Here is an 18,261-nt window from a genome sequence, read left to right as displayed (position 1 = left end):
GTGTAGGCGGTCAGACAACACAAGAAGAAAGAACCAAGGAAAGGCTGAACCGCAGGGAATGGTCACAGGATTGCAACCCATTTCTCAGAGGCCATCCGCCAGCGTCTTCTTCCCCTCTGGCTCTCAGGTCTGGGCCTCACCCTGCAGACGCCACGGGGCCACGGGCTGGCTTTCCCCACTGCCCTCCCCACTCCCTCCAGGAGCTGCCAAGAGCAAGTCCTCAGGGAGCAGCCACCGCCATTTGTCACCATGCTGGGGGACAGCCAAGCCCTGCCCCCACCCAGACACCATCACTGACATGGAAGCACCCAGTCAGGTCGGCGGGCAGTTTATGTTCTTTATTTTTTCACAAGCTTTGAATTCAGAAATAAGAGACACAACAAGTTGGTTGTTAAGTAAAAATGGGGTGATTACAAAGGAAAACTTTGTACAAAACTTTAAAAATATGACTGCCCCGTCAACCGCCTCAGAGGGACCAGGACTCAGGCAACCCGGAAGTGCTGTCACCCCCCATGGTCAGCCCTGGATGGGGACGGGGAGACCGTTCTCAGCGTGACCCCGGCTGGCTGGGGAGCACACGCAGACCAGAAACAGCACGGCCAGGCGCGGGTGCCACAGACCGGGGTCTCTGACACAGGGCGTGGGCGGCGCTTCTCTGCAACCGAGCGGAAGCCCCGTCCTGAGGACTCACAGGCGGCCTCAGTGGGGGCGGGGCTGGCCTCTCTCTAGTGCAGACTTGGGGGCGATGAGGAAACATCTTCGCTCTCAGAGTTTCGGGCTGCCGAAGGCTTGCGGTCTCGGCGCCCTGTCTCTGTCAGTCCTCGGCAGCGTGCCCTCAGACGCACGCACAGGCGTGCACACGCAATCTATAACATGCACCGACTACCCTAGAACAGCTACAAGGGTGCAAAGGAGCCACCTCTCAGAGATCATGGACCAGTGGGGTTACAAGTGGAAGGGACAGAACAAGACGGCGCTAAGACCTGTGGCTCCCTGGGAAGGAAAATGAAAACGCCATGCTCCGAGGCGAACTCAGCATGAACACAGCTGTGGGCAAGGAATTTCCAAGCAAACACACCACACTAGTACCACTTCTTCCTAAACAAAAAGAACATCGTTCGATTTCCCCCTCCCTCCACCAGCACCAGCTAAAACCGTGGGTTCAAAACACTGACAGGGGAAGGGACGGACATTATTCCCAGAATCCTTCACTCTGGCTCCCGGTGCATCCGCGTTCAACCGAGGCTGGTGATGTTGGAGCGGCCACCGGGGGGCGCCACGATGCGGTGGCCAGTACGCCTGGGGTTGTTGTCATCTATCTGGGCACCTGAAAGAGACAGAGGCGGTCGCCCCGGTGAGATCTGTCCACCCGGCCTCCTGCTGCTCCAGGAGGCGTGCCCATCCCTAAACGCTCCCGCTGCGGCCTGGGCCGGACTCAGCCAGGACCACCTCTGGGAGCCGCGGACCTCCACAGAGTCCACCGCTCTCCTCTGTGCCCCTCGGCCCCGGGGCCACCCTCTAGACGGGCCTGCTGACCCTGACGTTGCACAGTCCCTGTGAGCCGCTGCGGCTGTGGCTCAGGGCACCGAGCTTTTCTCCCCTGGTCTCACTTGTAGACAATGTGTCTTCCCAGCAAGTCAGGAACCTCCTAAAGACCCAGGAATCAGGAATCAGACCTGGCACTTAATACCTTTCTCCCTCATGACTATCTGTGCCTTGCTGGTTACATGTCTGCACTTTGAAAATACCTGCTGAACAAAGGGACACTGGGTCTTGCTTTGTTTCCACAGTGCAGCCTCACGCAGGTGTGCAGGGCATCCGTGAGGCCGCTGCTGACACTGAAGCATGCCTGCTGCTGGCAGCAGGTGGGGACACCCGCCAAACTGCCTGGGGGCCGCCAGGGCCAAGCAGTGGGCTGCAGCGAGGCCTGAGAGGGAACTGGGAGGACGAGGGGAGGGTGCGGGAGCGGGGCTAACAGGCTTTCCGCATCCCTGTTGTTCTTGTTCTAGGGTAACAAGGAGGGACCTCTGTCCACATCTAACTGCAAGTGTGCGATGTTTCACCGCGTGACGTGAGAACAGAGGGCCAGTGCGCAAACTCCCTGAGCGCCCGTGCTGTCCCGCACAGCACTTCCCACAGGGAGCCAATCCCTGCCTCGCTCACTGTGCAGCACGTGAGAGTCTCGAGCTGCAGCTGGGGTCCCTTGTGCGACCTATTAGTCACCTTTACGCACCGGAAGCTGCTCCAGGAAAGGCGCGTGGAAAGGCAGGAGGGCGGCTTCGGCGCCGTCTGCATAAGCACCGAGTGGCGGCGGGCTCCCCAGCCCGCGATCTAAGTTGATGCTTCACCCCGTCTCCCTCTGCCCTTGCACTCTCTCGCTGAGTGTGTCGCCCTCCCCGACCAGGAGCTGGCAAACTATGGTTCTTCGACCAAATTCAGCCCATCATTTGTTTTTGTACAGTCCATAACCTGAGAATAGCTTTTACATGTTTAAACCGTGGCATACTAAATGGCTATTTCACATGATATCCTGGATTTCACCTCTCGGCTCTCGAAGCCTGAAGTATTTGCTATCTGGCCCTTTAACAAAGCCGGCTGATTCCAGGCTAGTCAGAGAGCTGCCCGCCCATGTCTGTTCCTCACCACTCTCCTAGCACCCAGCCCGGTGTAGCGGTCCCCTCATGATGGAGCATGCCTGCCGCCCCCACTCAGCCATCTGGGGACACTGCAGGCACCTGCAGGGGTGGCTGGGGTGAGTCTGCCGGTCACACCAACATGCGATTTTGTTGACACACATTTGCTGAGCACCAAGTCCTGGCATTCTGATTTTCTGGGGGCCTCAGTTTCCTCTTTTAAAAAATAGGAGTAATACCACTCTGCACACAGAGCTGTGAGGACAGATGCTTTCGAGAGCTGAGAACATGCCTGGTAACCTGCAGTGGGCGGGCAGGCTGGAGACACGCAGCACACACCCGGCCAGAGGCAGCTGCTGCCGTCTCGGGGTCCTCCCCCCACCCGACCCTACCACCTTCAGTAAGAGTGTCAAGCTGTCCCCAGGGCTCAGAGGACGAGCAAGGGCCAGTGTGGGGCCAACTCTTGTAAGCCAAGGTCAGTATCACCTCTTGCCTCCCCACACGGACCCCGCCCTCCTGACTTGGTGACAGCCCCAGCCCACTGTGCCCGCCCGGGAGGACAGGAGCAGAGTGGTCCACACCCCCTTCCACGTCCACTTGCACAGGGGCCGCTGCAGCTCCTACCTGATAAGCTGAAGTTGGACTGGTGGAGGTTCCTGATGGGCGGGGGCTGGTGTTTGGAAGGCGAAGATTTGGCTGAAGGAGCGGGAGTTGCATATTTGGGTGTAGCTGGCACCTCGTACACGGGACCGTCGTACATGCCCCTGGAAACCCCTTGCAATCCAGAAACCTAAACAGAGGGAGGGAGAGGGTGCCGATCTACACCTTGCATGTGTGCCTTCCATCCAGATTGGGCCAGAGGTAGGAGAGAAACCTGAGGTCACCTTGGATATGCATGTATGTATGCACACGCACACGTACCCTGACCCAGCCGCAGCTCCCCACTCCTCTAGAGCAGGTGACAGAGCGCCCTGACCCCACACTGGGCTCCTCCCTCTCTATAGCAAGTAGGCTCATTTTGGCACCAAGTTCAAAGACCCAGCACCTGCACATGCTGTTGACAGCCCTCCCTCTGGCCCTGAAGCCCTGCTCCATGACCACCTGGGCCCTTGCCTAGGCGCCCTGAGCCCTCCTCTCTGCACCTCCTGCTCTGCTTCCTGGGCGATGACCTTGCATTGACACCTCCACCCCGCCCACTGTGCACGTCCTTCCCTCACCAGGCCTGGTGCTTGGCCTCTGCCCACAGGCATGAGGAAGGAGTCCTGGGCCATGGGACCCCTGGCCCTCTGGCTCCTGCAAACTGATGTGTGGGCATTTGAGATCAGGCACCTGCTGCCATGAAAGCTTTTAACCACGGGCCTCGGGCTCAGACCAATTTAGAGGGAATGAAGCCAGCCAAGGAGTGTTTCTGCCTCGAGTGGGAGTCCCCGAGGGATGTACCTGAGTTCCCTGTCCTCACTCAGCCCCTGGCCGCACCTGGCCACTTATCGGGCCTGACGTGCCTCTGCTCCGCATCCACCGCTCCCATCTGTGCACAGCGTCTGTGCACTTTGGCGTCGCTGACCTGGCGCTGCGCCTTCTGGGAGCTGCGGGGACCGCCGCAAACAGCACAGGGCGTCCCAGTGGCACTGGGAGTCCAAGAATGCCAGGCCTCTGGTCCTCGCCATCTAAGTTGTTGGTGCCACTCGAGAAGCACAAGAGGGGACCACACACACACATGCTCATGTACACACTGCACACACACTACAACTCATGCTCGTGCACACACACGCATGCACACACACGTGCATACATACACATACACATGCACACGTGCACACGTGCACACACACACAGCTGGTCTTTCTGCCAACAGCATCAGCTGTCCCATGTGCGAAGCAGGCTGCCGTGGTGACAGGAAGGTGCCGGCCACAGGTGGTGTTATCTCAGCTGTGAGGAAGCTCCCTTCTGAGTTGTGCTAGAGACAGGACGGAGCCTGCCCTGCCAGACAGACCTCCTGGGGCCAGTGCCAAGACGGAAAGACACGTGGAGACGGCAGGGAGGGGCGGGCAGAGGCAGCTCTGAAGGAGCACTCAAGGGCGCCAGGGGCTATCTGTTCCCATCACAAGGCCGGGCCTAGGGGTCTCCGAGCTCTGTGGCTCTGGTGAAGCCCTTCACGGCCCCTCGCATCAGAGTTCTGACCTGCACAGTGGGGTGCTGCAGGACGGCTCCCTCCCACAGCCCCCCCCCGGCACACCCCCACAGTTCGCAAAGCCGGGACCTGCCTGGCCTCGTCCGATGCTCACTGCCACCCTGAGACAGGGGCGCAGGGCGGTGTCACTGCCCACGTGGCAGGAAAGGAAAGGGAAGCGCCAGGTGCAACAGCTGTGAGCCCCGTACACCAGGCCCCGACTCCCGGAAGGGCGTCAGCCACAGCCTGCCGCGCCGCGCCCGCTCACCTTATTCCGGATTTTGACCCGCTGGTAGAGGTGTTCAGGGAAAGGCTTCCGCGGGATGAAGCGGCCCACGCCCTTGCTGACGTTCACATTCCCATCCTCGAAGACGATCTTGCCCTGGCTGATGACCACCAGCGGGGAGCCGTGGCACTCCATGCCCTCGAAGATGTTGTACTCGACCGCCTGCTCGGCCAGAACACAGCGTCACTTTCGCCCTGCGTCCCGACGTCTTTCACAACAGTGGTTTTGCCTGACATCATTTCATAGCATTTGGGGAAATACCTTTCTCAGGAGTGTGTAATACTCCACCGCGTGCTCCGCAGTGTGTGTGAGCAGCGCCCCCTGCTGGGCGCAGGCTGCTGGTGGCTCCGTGAAATGGAATTAACGCTGCCCTGGGCCGTTGTGGGTGGGAGGCGTCCCCTGGGGGGCGCATGTGGCTGCTCTGACTACACTGGACATCGCGTGTCTTTTAAAATGAAATGTCCTGTCTTTGAGACAGTCTGCTAAGATCAAGTTACTGGCTCGAGGGCTGTGAGCTTTCTTAAAGCACTTGTTGCATTTGCCAAGTTAGATAATGTCATTTATTTGTTTTTTTGTTAATCTGAAAGACAAAAGGACATTTCCTTTAAAACACACATTCCTTTCATTATACCTGACATGAATGCTTGGCCCTGTTTTTAACCGCCACTAGCCAATTGCTCTTTATTATTTAAAAAGTGGGTCATATACCTGATTGAAAGAAATAAAACGGTACACAAGATAAAAGGTTCCATAAAAAGGTACCTCTGCTATGTCAGCCTGAGGCAAATGCCTTAAAGAGTTTCCTCTGTACCTCTAGTTATTTTCTGTGCATGAATAATTGTCTCACACATAGGTAACTCCCGGCAGGTGGTTTTCACCTTAATTCTTCTCCTTGCCTCAGAGACTGTTCCAGATTAGCACACGTACACGGTTAAACTGCTATGCTGTATTTCATCACGAGACTGTACTGCCATTTATTCACACAGTTCCCAAGGATAAACAAGTGGGTCATTTCTGTGCTTTTGCTAAAAACAATGCTGAAACGCAATTTGCACACATGGATATGTTTACAGATGTAGAGTTTAGGACCAAAGAGTAAATGGATTTTCAATTTTGATAGATTTGCCCCCAAAAAGGCAACACTGGTTTCTAATCCCAGCAACCCTCTAGCTTTCCCGCCTCCTGCGGTATGGCAGCGTCTGCTAGGCAGCAGCCACGTACGGCAAATGTCTGTGAAACGCCTGGATCTCAGTTGCTAGCACAGATGAAAAACAGCATCTCACGGTTGTTACTTGCATTTGTTAATAAGTGAGATTGGGTCTCTTTTAAAATCAACACATACCATTTCTATATTTTTTTACTGTGTTAATTATGTTTGTACACATTATTCCATTTCTTAGAGTCCTGGTATTTTTCTTATTGATTTCTAAGTACATATGCAACGTTACAGAATGCACCCTTTGTTATGTGTGTCATGTATAAGGCAGAATGCATCCTCTGCCTTTAGAGCTCTATAGAAACTTGTTTTGTTTTGTTCATTTGTTTGTTCTTTGCCATACAGAGAGTGATTTTGTTTGATGTTTACGTAGTCAATAGTCAAATAGACCTTTGCGTATCTAAATTTTGTGTCATGTTTAGCAAGGTCTTCTCTCCTTCAAAATGATTATGTTTTTAATGTATGTTTCATTCTAGTCTGTTCAAAGTTTTTATTTTATCTCAACCTTTGATCCATTTTGAGTTTGTTTGCTGGTAACAATAGCCAGGTTGAGTAACTGCTTTCTCCTAACTAACTTTAACTGTCTCCTTTATTATAAATTGAATTAGCACATATGGTCAGTCTAGTTCTTGGCTCTCTTCCCTCTTTCACCCGTGCCAAACAGTTTGGTTTACTGTAGCGTTATAAGATGTTTTAGTAACTGGAATCACTCATGCTCTCCCCTTAGTTTTCCCTTTGTTCAGAAGTATTTTGGATATTCTCACATTTATCATGTAGGAGCTCCACTTTCTTAGGTAACAAAATAAACCTATTGAATTTTCTGATGGCATCATACTGAATTTATAGATTAAATTAGAACTGATATGCTCACTATATTGAATCTTCTTAGTATAAAGGTCCTTGAATTTATGTAAGTCTTTGGTTTTTATTTTTATCAGAAACAGGATTGTGATTTCCATTCTATTTTCCAAAGCAGTGTTTAATTATTTCATTGAAAAGCTATCAATTCTTTATACTGACTTATAATCAGCCAGTAGATTCACTTACAGTTTTGATGACGTGGGGTACATACTGGGGTTATCAGACAAACCAGCTGTTAACGCTGTGCAGCCTCTCTGTTGGCAGCTGCCTCTCTGGATGCAGGCAGACCATGTATTTTCCGTGTTAGCACTTGCTAGTCTCATTCTTCCTGAGTCCCCCTGGAGTGACCCCGTGAGGGAGTGATTATCACTGTGCTGAAGTGCATGTGTGCACAGCGAGTGCCAGGAGGGCTGCAGGAAGCCAGCACCCATCTGCAGGCGGAACTGGCTGAGCCTCCGCCCCGAGGCCCAGGCCGCCTGCTGCCCTGCTCCTGGCTGAAGGAAATGTATGCTACAGTGGAATTCCTATGGGGGATTCTTCCAAGAATCAGATTATGTTACAAATGTCACATACTATACTTCACGAGAATGTAGAGCTTTAAAAGTCAATCACGGGGGAAATGGCGGAATAGGGCTGACCTCGGCTCTCGGGGAGAGAGGCGCAGAGGGCAGACGACCACGCGCGGGCCACCTGCGCCTGCTCTGGAGCAGCTTCGCAGGGCTGCAGAGAGACACCGGGACACGGAAATTGTGGACAACAATCGAAGGTGAACCGAAATTCTTCCACGAAACCCGGGGAGTCGGAAGTGCCGCGGGAGGGAGTGTCGCGCGTCTGCCGCCCACGGGCTGGCCGGAGCAGGCACCCTTCCCCCCACAGGGAGCCGGTCCCTGCCCCACCGACCCGACCCACGCCCGCGCAGGCAGGCCACTGCCTGAAGGTGGTGGGAGGGGGCAGCGTGGGCAGACGAGCGGTGTGGAGGGGAGCCCGAAGCAGGCAGCAGTTTGAATTCTACACGGCGCCCCGCTGAAGCAGTGGCGGGTGCAGGAAGGGTCTGACCCAGCAGCCGCTTCCCAGCCCCGCCCCGCCCCGCCCCGCCCCGCCCCGCCCCGCCCCGCCCCGCCCCGCCCCGCGGCTGGGAGACTCCGCCGCAGAGCCACGCGGGAGGCCTTTTCCGTGCTTCCCCACTGCCCACACCAGCTGAACTGTTCCTGCTTCTGGAGAGGGCAGCTTCCCGAGCTCCCAGCGCCGCTGAAGCGGTAGTGGGTGGGGAGAAAGTCCGAGCCCTGCAGCCACTTCCCAGCCTCCCAGCCCCACCCCGTGGCTTGGAGAAGCTGTGGAGGGCTGCATTGGAGGCGTTTTCCAGGCATCCCTACTACCCTAAACCAGACAAACTGTTCGAGCTGCTGGAGAAGGCATCTTTTTGAACTGCCAGAGCTCCACTGAACCTGTAGTGGGAGGGGAAAGGGTCCAAACCCTGCAGCTACTTCCTAGCATCACCACACTGCCCATAAGCTTGGAGACGCTGCAGAGGGCCACACTGGAAGCGTTTCTCTGGCACCCCCTCTACACTAAACTGGCTGAACTGTTCAGGCTTCTGGAGAAGTTCTTGCTGCACTCAGCTGTTGGAGCTCTGTGCCCAGAGAGCAGAGCCTGTCTTAGCAAGGCGAAGAAGTGAAGGAGGCTGCTATTCCTGAGGACTCGAGGAACCCTTGGGAGTGGCAAGACAGTCAGTTAACACTGAGATACCAGTATATCCTATTTGGAGGCTTAGAGTGCAATACAAAGATCTTGGGATATATTGATAACTGACTCCTTCCCACAAACCACAGAGAACAAAAGAAAGAGTAAACTCAGTGCTTAACACAGTGCCTCCTGCTTCAACCTAGTGGTGGAAACTGGTCTCCATCTCACTAGTGTGAACGATCCCTTGGGTGTCTAAGCAAGGGACCCAAACACACTAAACTCTGTGGACAGAAGGTGAAGACATCAGGTCAAAGATAACCCAACAGGCCTAAACTCCTCTTAGACGATACAGGACCAGAACACATCCTCCCCAGCTCTTCCAAGGATCATTCCTTTGGAACTCAAGAACACAGCTCATAATTAACTTCCAGCACATCTATTCTTCAACAAAGTATCCAGATGAGGAAGAACCAGTGAAAAACATCAGGAATCATGAAGGATCAGAGAGAAAAGTCACTTCCAAAAGAAAATACTCATTCTCCACCAACTGACACCAACTTACACGATACGATTAAACTAGCAGAGGAAGAATTCCGAATATGGATTGTTAGAAAGCTCAATGGAATCAAAGAGAAAATAGAATCCCAACATAAAGAAACCACAAGAACAATCCAGGAAATGAATGAAAAATTCTCCAAAGATATAGAAGTAAATCAGAGAAACCAAGCAGAAATTCTGGCAATGAAGGAAACATTCGAGGAACTCCATAATATAGTAGAAAGCCTCAAAAATAGTATAGACCATGCAGAGGAAAGAATCTCAGAGCTTGAAGATTATACCTACACGCTAAACAAATCAGAGGAAGAAAGGGTGCACAGAAACAAGAGACAAGACCAAAGCTTACAGGAAGTGTGGGATTATGTAAAAAAAGTTGAATCTCAGATTGATTGGGATTCCAGAAGGGGAAGAGGAACATTCACAACGGTTGGAAAACTTATTTTACGGCATACTGAAGGAAAATATGCCGGGCCTAGCTAGAAATCTGGATATTCAAATTCAAGAAGTGTACAGAACTCCTGGAAGACAGAATGTGAATAGGCAATCACCTCGTCATTTGGTTATTAAGCTGACCAAAGTAAATGTGAAAGAAGCAATCCTCCATATAGCAAGGCGTAAACAACAAATAACCTATAAAGGAAAGCCTATCAGACTAACTGCAGACTTCTCATCTGAAGCCTTACAAGCCAGGAGGAAGTGGGTGCCTATCCTTAATCTTCTAAAACAGAACAAAGCCCAACCGGGCTCTTTATCTAGCAAAATTAAGTTTTATCTATGAGGGTGAAATAAAATCCTTCTCAGACAAGCAATCGCTGAAGGAATATGCAAAGACCAGACCAACACTACAGGAAATTCTCAGACCTGCCTTCCACAGTGAACAGGGCAATAGACACTCATCAAAATAAAATCCTCAAAGAATTAAAGTCTAGATCTCAAACTTCATGATGGCTCAAGGTCTAAGAAAAGCAACAGGACTTCATCCATCAATATGAACGGAAATCTTCCTCCAATTTCACTCCTCTCAATAAACATAAATGGTTTAAACTGTCCTCTGAAGAGACATAGGCTGGCAGAGTGGATAAAATTCCACAAGCCTAGTTTTTGCTGTCTACAGGAAACACACCTAAACCATAAAGATGCCTCCCAGCTGAAGATCAAGGGATGGAAAACTGTCATCCAGGCAAATAAGTCAAAAGAAAGCAGGGGTTGCTATATTATTTGCAGACAACATTAGATTTAAATTAGCAAAAGTAAAAAGGATAAAGAAGGCCACTTTATAATGGTGAAAGGGAAGATCCAACAAGAAGATCTAACAATTCTTAATATTTATGCACCCAATACAGGAGCACCCAATTACATAAATCAAACCTTGTCTGAGCTAAATACCACTTTAAACAATACTGCCATAGTAGAAGGGGACTTCAATATATCACTAAATGAACTGGATAGATCCTACAAACAGAAATTAAGTAAAGAAATAAGGGACCTAAACAAAGCTATTGACCAAAAAGGTCTGACAGATCTATACAGAACATTTCACCCAAATAAAGTTGAATTTACATTCTTCTCAGCAGCTCATGGATCCTTCTCCAAAACTGATCACATACTAGGCTGCAAAGCAGATCTCAAAAAATTCAAGAAAATAAAAATAATACCTTGTGCCTTCTCTGACCATAGTGGTATAACATTAGAGTCCAATTCTAACAGAAATACATACCACATAACTAAGTCATGGAAACTAAACAATCTACTGTTGAATAACTACTATTGGGTCAAGGAAGAAATTCAGAGGGAAATCAAGAATTTCTTCGAATAAAACGACAATGGAGCCACATCTTACCAAAACCTATGGGATACAGCAAAAGCATATCTGAGAGGAAAACTAATAGCAATAAACACTCACATCCAAAAAACAGAAAGATTAGACACCGACAACCTAATGAATAGACTCAAGTAATTGGAAAAAGAAGAGCAAACCAATTCCAATCCTAGCAGACGAAAAGAAATATCTAAGATCAAAGCTCAACTAAATGAAATGGAGAATACGAGAATTATATGGAAGATCAACGAAACCAGAAGCTGGTTTTTCGAAAAGATCAACAAAATTGACAGCTCTCTGGCTAGGCTGACAAGAACTCAAAGGGAAAAGACTCTACTAACTTCAATAAGAAATGAAAAAGGAGAGATCACAACAGACTCCACAGAAGTACAAAACATTATGTTTGACTACTACAGAAATCTATATGCCCAAAAACTATAGAACAAAGATGAAACGGACAGATTCCTGGACTCACACAACCTCCCTAAATTCACCCAGGAGGAAACTGAGTTCTGGAACAGACCAATCACAAGCTCAGAAACTGAAGCAGTAATTAAAAACCTCCCCAAACGGAAAAGTCCCAGCCTGATGGCTACACTCCAGAGTTCTACCAAATATTCAAAGATGAACTCATACCTATACTACAGAAACTATTCCACACCATTAAGAAGGATGATATTCTTCCTAACTCATTCTACGAAGCCAATATCACCTTGATACCAAAGCCAGGAAAGGATGCAACAGAAAAAGAAAATTACAGACCATTATCCCTCATGAATATAGATGCAAAAATCCTAAACAAAATGTTACCAAATAGAATTCAGCAGCACATCAAAAAAATAATTCACCATGACCAAGTAGGATTTATTCCTGGCATGCAAGGCTGGTTCAACATACGCAAGTCTATAAATGCAATTCACTTTATAAATAAAGTCAAGAACAAAGACCATATGATTCTGTCAATAGATGCAGAAAAGGCTTTTGACAAAGTCCAACATACCTTTATGATAAAAACTCTTAACAAAATAGGTATAGACAGCTCATACCTTAAATTTATCAAATCCATTTATGACAAACCAACGGATAATATCATACATGGGGAAAAATTGAAATCATTCCCTCTTCGAACCAGAACTAGACAAGGATGCCCACTTTCTCCCCTCCTATTCAACATAGTGCTTGAAGTCCTAGCTATAGCAATCAGGCATGAGAGGGGTATTAAGGGCATCCAAGTTGGGGCAGATAAGATCAAACTCTCTCTCTTCGCTGATGATATGATATTATATCTAAAAAACTCCATGGACTCATCCAAGAGACTCCTAGATTTGATAAATGAATTTGGTTAAGTTTCAGGGTACAAAATCAATATACATAAATCAGAAGCATTCATATATGCCAAGAACCATCAAGCAGAAACTCAAATCAAAAACGCAATACCCTTTACTATAGCCCCAAAGAAAATTAAATACCTAGGAGTATACTTAACGAGAGATACAAAAGATTTATACAAGGAGAACTACGAAACACTAAAAAAAGAAATTGCAGATGATTTAAACAGATGGAAAAATCTACCATGTTCATGGCTTGGTAGAATCAATATTGTTAAAATGTCAATATTACCTAAGGTGATCTACAGAATCAATACAATCCCCATCAAAATACCACCAGCATTCTTGACAGATCTAGAAAAAATAATTCTTCGCTTCGTATGGAACCAAAGAAAACCATGTATAGCCAAAGCAATCTTAAAGAACAAACTGGGAGGCATCAGTTTTCCTGACTTCAAGCTGTTCTGTAAAGCAACCAGTTCAATCTGCCTGGTACTGGCACAAGAAGAGAGCCATAGATATCCGGAATAGATCTGAGATTTCAGAGATCAAACCATCTGTATACGGTAACCTAATCTTTGATAAAGCAGACAAAAATATACATTGGGGAAAAGATTCTCTCTTCAATAATAGTGCTGGGAAAACTGGTTAGCAACATGCAGACGAGTGAATCAGGATCCCAACCTCTCACCTCTCACAAAAATTCACTCAAGATGGATAACAGACCTAAACCTAAGACAGGAAACTTTAAGAATCCTAGAAGAAGATGTTGGGAAAACCCGATCAGATATTGGTCTAGGCAAACAATTTATGAGGAAGACCCCCCAGGCAATCACCGCCACAGCTAAAATAAACAAATGGGATCTGATCAAATTAAAATGTTGCTGCACTGCCAAGGAAACGATCATTAAAACAAATAGACAACCCACAGAGTGGGAGAAAATATTCGCTCTCTACACTTCAGATAAAGGTCTAATAACAAGAATGTATCTAGAACTTAAAAGAATAAACAAGAAAAAAATCAAACAACCCCATCAAGAAATGGGCAATGGAAATGAACAGAAACTTCTCCAAAGAAGACAGCATAATGGCCTGCAAACATATAAAAAATGTTCAACATCTCTAATCATTAGAGAAATGCAAATCAAAACCACAATGAGGTACCACCTAAGCCCAGTGAGAATGGCCTGTATCAAGAAATCCCAAAACAACAAATGCTGGCGAGGATGTGGAGAGACAGGAACACTCTCACACTGCTGGTGGGACTGCAAATTAGTGCAACCTCTGTGGAAAAGAATTTGGAGATACCTCAAATAGCTAGAAATAGAAATGCCATTCGACCAGCAATAGCATTGTTGGGCATCTACCCAAAAGAACATAAGTCAGTCTATTATAAAGACATCTGCACCCGAATTTTTTTTTTTTTTTTTTTGAGACAGAGTCTCGCTTTGTTGCCCAGGCTAGAGTGAGTGCCGTGGCGTCAGCCTAGCTCACAGCAACCTCCAACTCCTGGGCTCCAGTGATCCTCCTGCCTCAGGCTCCCGAGTAGCTGGGACTACAGGCATGCGCCACCATGCCCGGCTAATTTTTTCTATATATATTAGTTGGCCAATTAATTTTTTTCTATTTATAGTAGAGACAGGGTCTCGCTCTTGCTCAGGCTGGTTTCGAACTCCTGACCTTGAGCAATCCGCCCGCCTCGACCTCCCAGAGAGCTCGGATTACAGGCGTGAGCCACCACGCCCGGCCTGCACCCGAATGTTTATGGCAGCACAATTCACTATTGCACGGTCATGGAAACTACCCAAGTGCCCATCAATTCATGAGTGGATAAATAAATTGTGGTATATGCTCATAATGGAATATTACTCAATCCTAAGAAACGACAGTGAGCTAGCACCGTTTATGCTATCCTGGATGAAGCTTAAACCCGTAATACAAAGCGAGATGACACAAGATCTGGAAAATGGGCTACGCATCTACTCGCCATCAAATTGGTACTGACAGACTAAAACTATGGTGCTCAAAAAATTATAGTGTTCAACAGGGATGGGGGGGAGACCCACATCTTAAGGATGTGGTGAGCATTGTGGGGGGTAAGGGATTACCTCTATCCCTTTTTAGGGAGAGGCAAAGATATACACTGTAACCAAAGTCTAAAAAAAATCTGTTACTGGGAGGTGGACAGGTGGAAGGGGGAGGAGGGGAAGGGTATGCACATACACGGTGGGTGCGGTGCGCACCACCTGGAGGCTGGGCACGCTTGAAGCTCTGGCATAGCGGGGTGGGGGAAGGGGGGCAGGGGCAAGATATGTAACCCTAACAATATTTGTACCCCCATAATATGACGTAATAAAAAAATAAAAATAAATAAATAAATAAAAGTCAATCACTTCAATTCTCAAAAGCAACACACAATGTTAAAAATTTTAAACAATACTAACAATTATGTTAAAAACACCTCTTTTCTCTCCTATCTACGAGCCCCACCAAGTTCCCTCATCTCCTCCCAGGGATGATGCTGTCACCAGTTCCTTTTACATAACCCTTTGCAAGGCAGCAGGTCACCTGATGAATGCACAAAGTGTGCTCTGCTCGGCCATAGAAGGAAAGTGGTATGGCCACGCTGCGTCGTGGGGTCATGCTGTTCGTAAGCAAAAGCAGCAAGACATAAAAGGCCACATGCTGTGTGACTGCATTTACATGAAGTGTCCAGAATGAGCAAGTCGACAGAGAAAGCAGGCAGGCAGGTGGGCGTTGGTGGGGTCTGGGGCGGGGCGATGGGGACTGGCTGTTAGTGGGAACAGGGTTTCTCTGGAGGGGCAATGAAGACGGGCTGGAACCAGGGACAATTGTACAACCTTCTCAATATACCTTAGTATACTGTACACCTCAAAATGGTGACATTTATGGCACATGAATTATCTATTAATAAAAAAAGCTTTAGAAACCTAGTTGTCAGTGATGTGCAGACACGTGTGCACCTACAACGTGGCCCTTGGAAGTAATTATGTTTTCCACCAAGGTAAAAAAAATAAAAGTTGTTTTCTTTTTATAGAAAAGTAGATTTTAAAATTTAATCACTGATCAATATATAACGAATGATCTCTCCCTATATAAGAAATGTTAAAAGAAAGCTAATATTTTTAAAAACTTGTAAAAATCAGCATTAACATTACAGCATTTCTTAATCCCTGTTCTGAAAAAAATTACTTTCCTGCAGTGTGTGAATGGCATTGCTTTGGACAGAGAAAATCAAACTTTGGCCCAACCTGCCTCATGATGCCCTAAATTGCCCTCTTGCTGCTGTGCAAAGGATTCCAGTCTGGCCTGGCACGGAGAGGGGGTGATGCATATCTCCCCGAGCTCAACCTGAAGACGACGCCTGCTCGCTCAGCAAGCCCAGGCGCACCCCCTATTGTTACAGGGCGGACCATACGCCCCAAAAGGGTATGTCGAAGACCTCAGAATGTGACCTTATTTGAAAATAAGGTTCTTGCAGGTGTTGTTAGTTAAGATGAGGTCACAAAGGGGCACAGTGGCCCAAAATCCAATGACTGGCATCCTTGCAAGATTATACGATGCAGAGGACAGCAGCTGCGATGACAGAGGTGGTGACCGGAGCGAGGCTCCTGCACGCCAAGGCCCGCTGGGCCGCCGCCGAGACAGGGGCCTGGGCCCCCTTCGAGGGAGCATGGCCCTGCTGGCACCTCGACTGCCACCTTCTCTCCTCCAGAACTTAGGGAAAACAGCCCAGCTAGTGGCACTTGGCTAGGGCGGCCGCAGGGACTCACTCGGTGTATCCCTGGAGACGCATAGCGACAGACTAACTTAGATGAGTGCCGTGAGGATCAAACGAGACGAAGCACAGAAAACACGAAGCCAGAGTAACTACAGAGCAGCATTGGCGGACCACGGACCACGCTGGGACTGGAATCCCGGCTCCTGAGCATGGAAGCGGCGCAGGAACGGGAGGGCCTGCGAGCTCCGTGTCGCCGGTCCGGCCCTCAGCAGGCGGCCCTGGAGCAGTGACCGGACGCTCGCAAGAGCAGCTCCCGCCGCAGTGGCCGCGGGCGCACCCCAGAACTCCTGCTGCGCTTGCCTGCCACTGCCGCGGCAGTGAGAGGGGGCGGTGACAGGTGGCTGCACTTCCCAGCCCCCAGAACTGCAGCCAAATAAATGTCCTTTCCTTGTAAGTTACCCAGTCTGTGGGATTCTGCTGCAGCGCCACGAAGCAGACAGGACGCCCGCTCACCCCTGAGGCGTCTCAAGCACTCCCCTCTCCCGGTCCTCCCAGAGCCAGGGCGCGGGCGCGGCACTCCCGTGACGGGCGCCAGAATCCGTGCCTGCTGGCCCGTGCGCGCAGAGAGCAACGCCCGGCTTTCCGGGCAGGAGGACAGCCTCGGGCTCGTCCCCCACGACCCTGGCTCCTGGAGACGGGGAAGTAGGAAGCCGCCGGTGTGGCGAGGAGCACTGTCTATCACGCCGATGACCCAAGCCGGCGGACTGGACAAGGACAGTGAACAGCTACTGAGACTCTGCTCTCCAGGCCACGCCTCCTGTGGCCGCGCGGGGACCTGGAGCCACGCTCGTGGCTGCTGCGAGTAGTTCCTGTGGCTTTCTTATGGGACCTCCTTGTGCCTGGTGTCCTGTCACCACACACGCCATCTCCTCCCTCACCAGCGAGCGACCCCAGGGGCTGGGAGGACTCCCACTGCAGGTCAACACTGCGCGCTCTGCTCCCGGCCCGCGCCCTTTCCCAGAGCCAGAGGCCAGGTGGTGGCCTCTCGTATCTGCGAGTGTAACTGCTCATCGGACCCAAGGCCACCGCTGGTGTGCAGAGTGGGTGCCGAAGCGAGCCCTCCAGGGAAGCAAAGGTGTCTCGCGCCATCCCCGTGTCTTTGGGGGGTTTGCGGCTGGGTGCGTGTGGGAGCACAGCAGCGGCTCGGGAGCCTACTTCCAGCCCTTTCCCATTCTCTCCGACTAGAGGAGAAACTTGAACCAGGCTAGGTTAGGTATCAGATCACATTCTGGTTGTAAAATCCATAAACCATTTTTAATCTTAGGCTTCTAAAATGATTACAAAGCAAGTATCATCTCTCTAAGCACCATGGACAAGCCAGGACTCACCGACTTGTGGCTTTTGGCCGTTATGGTCTTCACCTTGTCGGGGTCCCAGATGACCACGTCGGCGTCCGAGCCCACAGCAATCCGCCCTTTCCTGGGGTACAGGTTAAAGATCTTGGCTGCGTTGGTGCTGGTGACAGCCACAAACTGGTTCTCGTCCATTTTGCCAGTAGCCTGAAGGCAAAACCCACCGATGAGGACAGCATCGCTAGCAGGCCGGGAGGAGGGCGAGGGCCCCGCAGGGTGGGGGGCCTCTCCCGCCCCCGCCGGAAACACGCCAGCCTCAGAGCGCACAGGGCCTGGCCTTGGCAAGAAGCGGGTCAGCCCCGCAGAGGGGTGTCCTCGGGTTTGAGGTCAGATCAGAGTGTGGCCTGAGGCTCCCTTTGCAACAAGCATTCTCTCTTCCCCTGAACCCCTAAACTTGAAACACACACACACACACACGCACATGCACACGCACAAAAGCCATCTCCACGCGAACTAAAATGCAGTTCAAAACTAAACACAACACTTTTCATTCTTAAAGCATAAAGGCAAACCGCGGCTCTGTGGGCGCAGAGGCCTCTGCGGGACTTTCTCA

The 18,261-nt window shown here is 49.9% G+C and overlaps 1 protein-coding gene across 2 annotated transcripts in view; it reads right to left on the bottom strand.

Annotated features, from left to right (window-relative positions):
- Window positions 1-319: 319 nt before the first annotated feature.
- CRMP1 (collapsin response mediator protein 1) overlaps window positions 320-18,261 on the bottom strand; it is an 87,379-nt gene continuing 69,437 nt past the window's right edge. For both annotated transcript variants that reach the window (XM_012739722.2, XM_012739725.2), the window contains exons 11-14: window positions 17,685-17,855; window positions 5,072-5,251; window positions 3,258-3,423; window positions 320-1,327 (exon numbers count right to left, since the gene is read on the bottom strand). In XM_012739722.2, the coding sequence (XP_012595176.2) occupies window positions 1,236-1,327; window positions 3,258-3,423; window positions 5,072-5,251; window positions 17,685-17,855 (609 nt within the window). In that variant the 3' untranslated portion in view covers window positions 320-1,235. The remainder of the gene's footprint in view (window positions 1,328-3,257; window positions 3,424-5,071; window positions 5,252-17,684; window positions 17,856-18,261) is intronic.

This window comes from Microcebus murinus, chromosome 16, assembly GCF_040939455.1.
Source record: "Microcebus murinus isolate Inina chromosome 16, M.murinus_Inina_mat1.0, whole genome shotgun sequence".
Taxonomy (NCBI): Eukaryota; Metazoa; Chordata; class Mammalia; order Primates; family Cheirogaleidae; genus Microcebus; species Microcebus murinus.
This window is presented reverse-complemented; position numbering and strand designations above follow the sequence as displayed.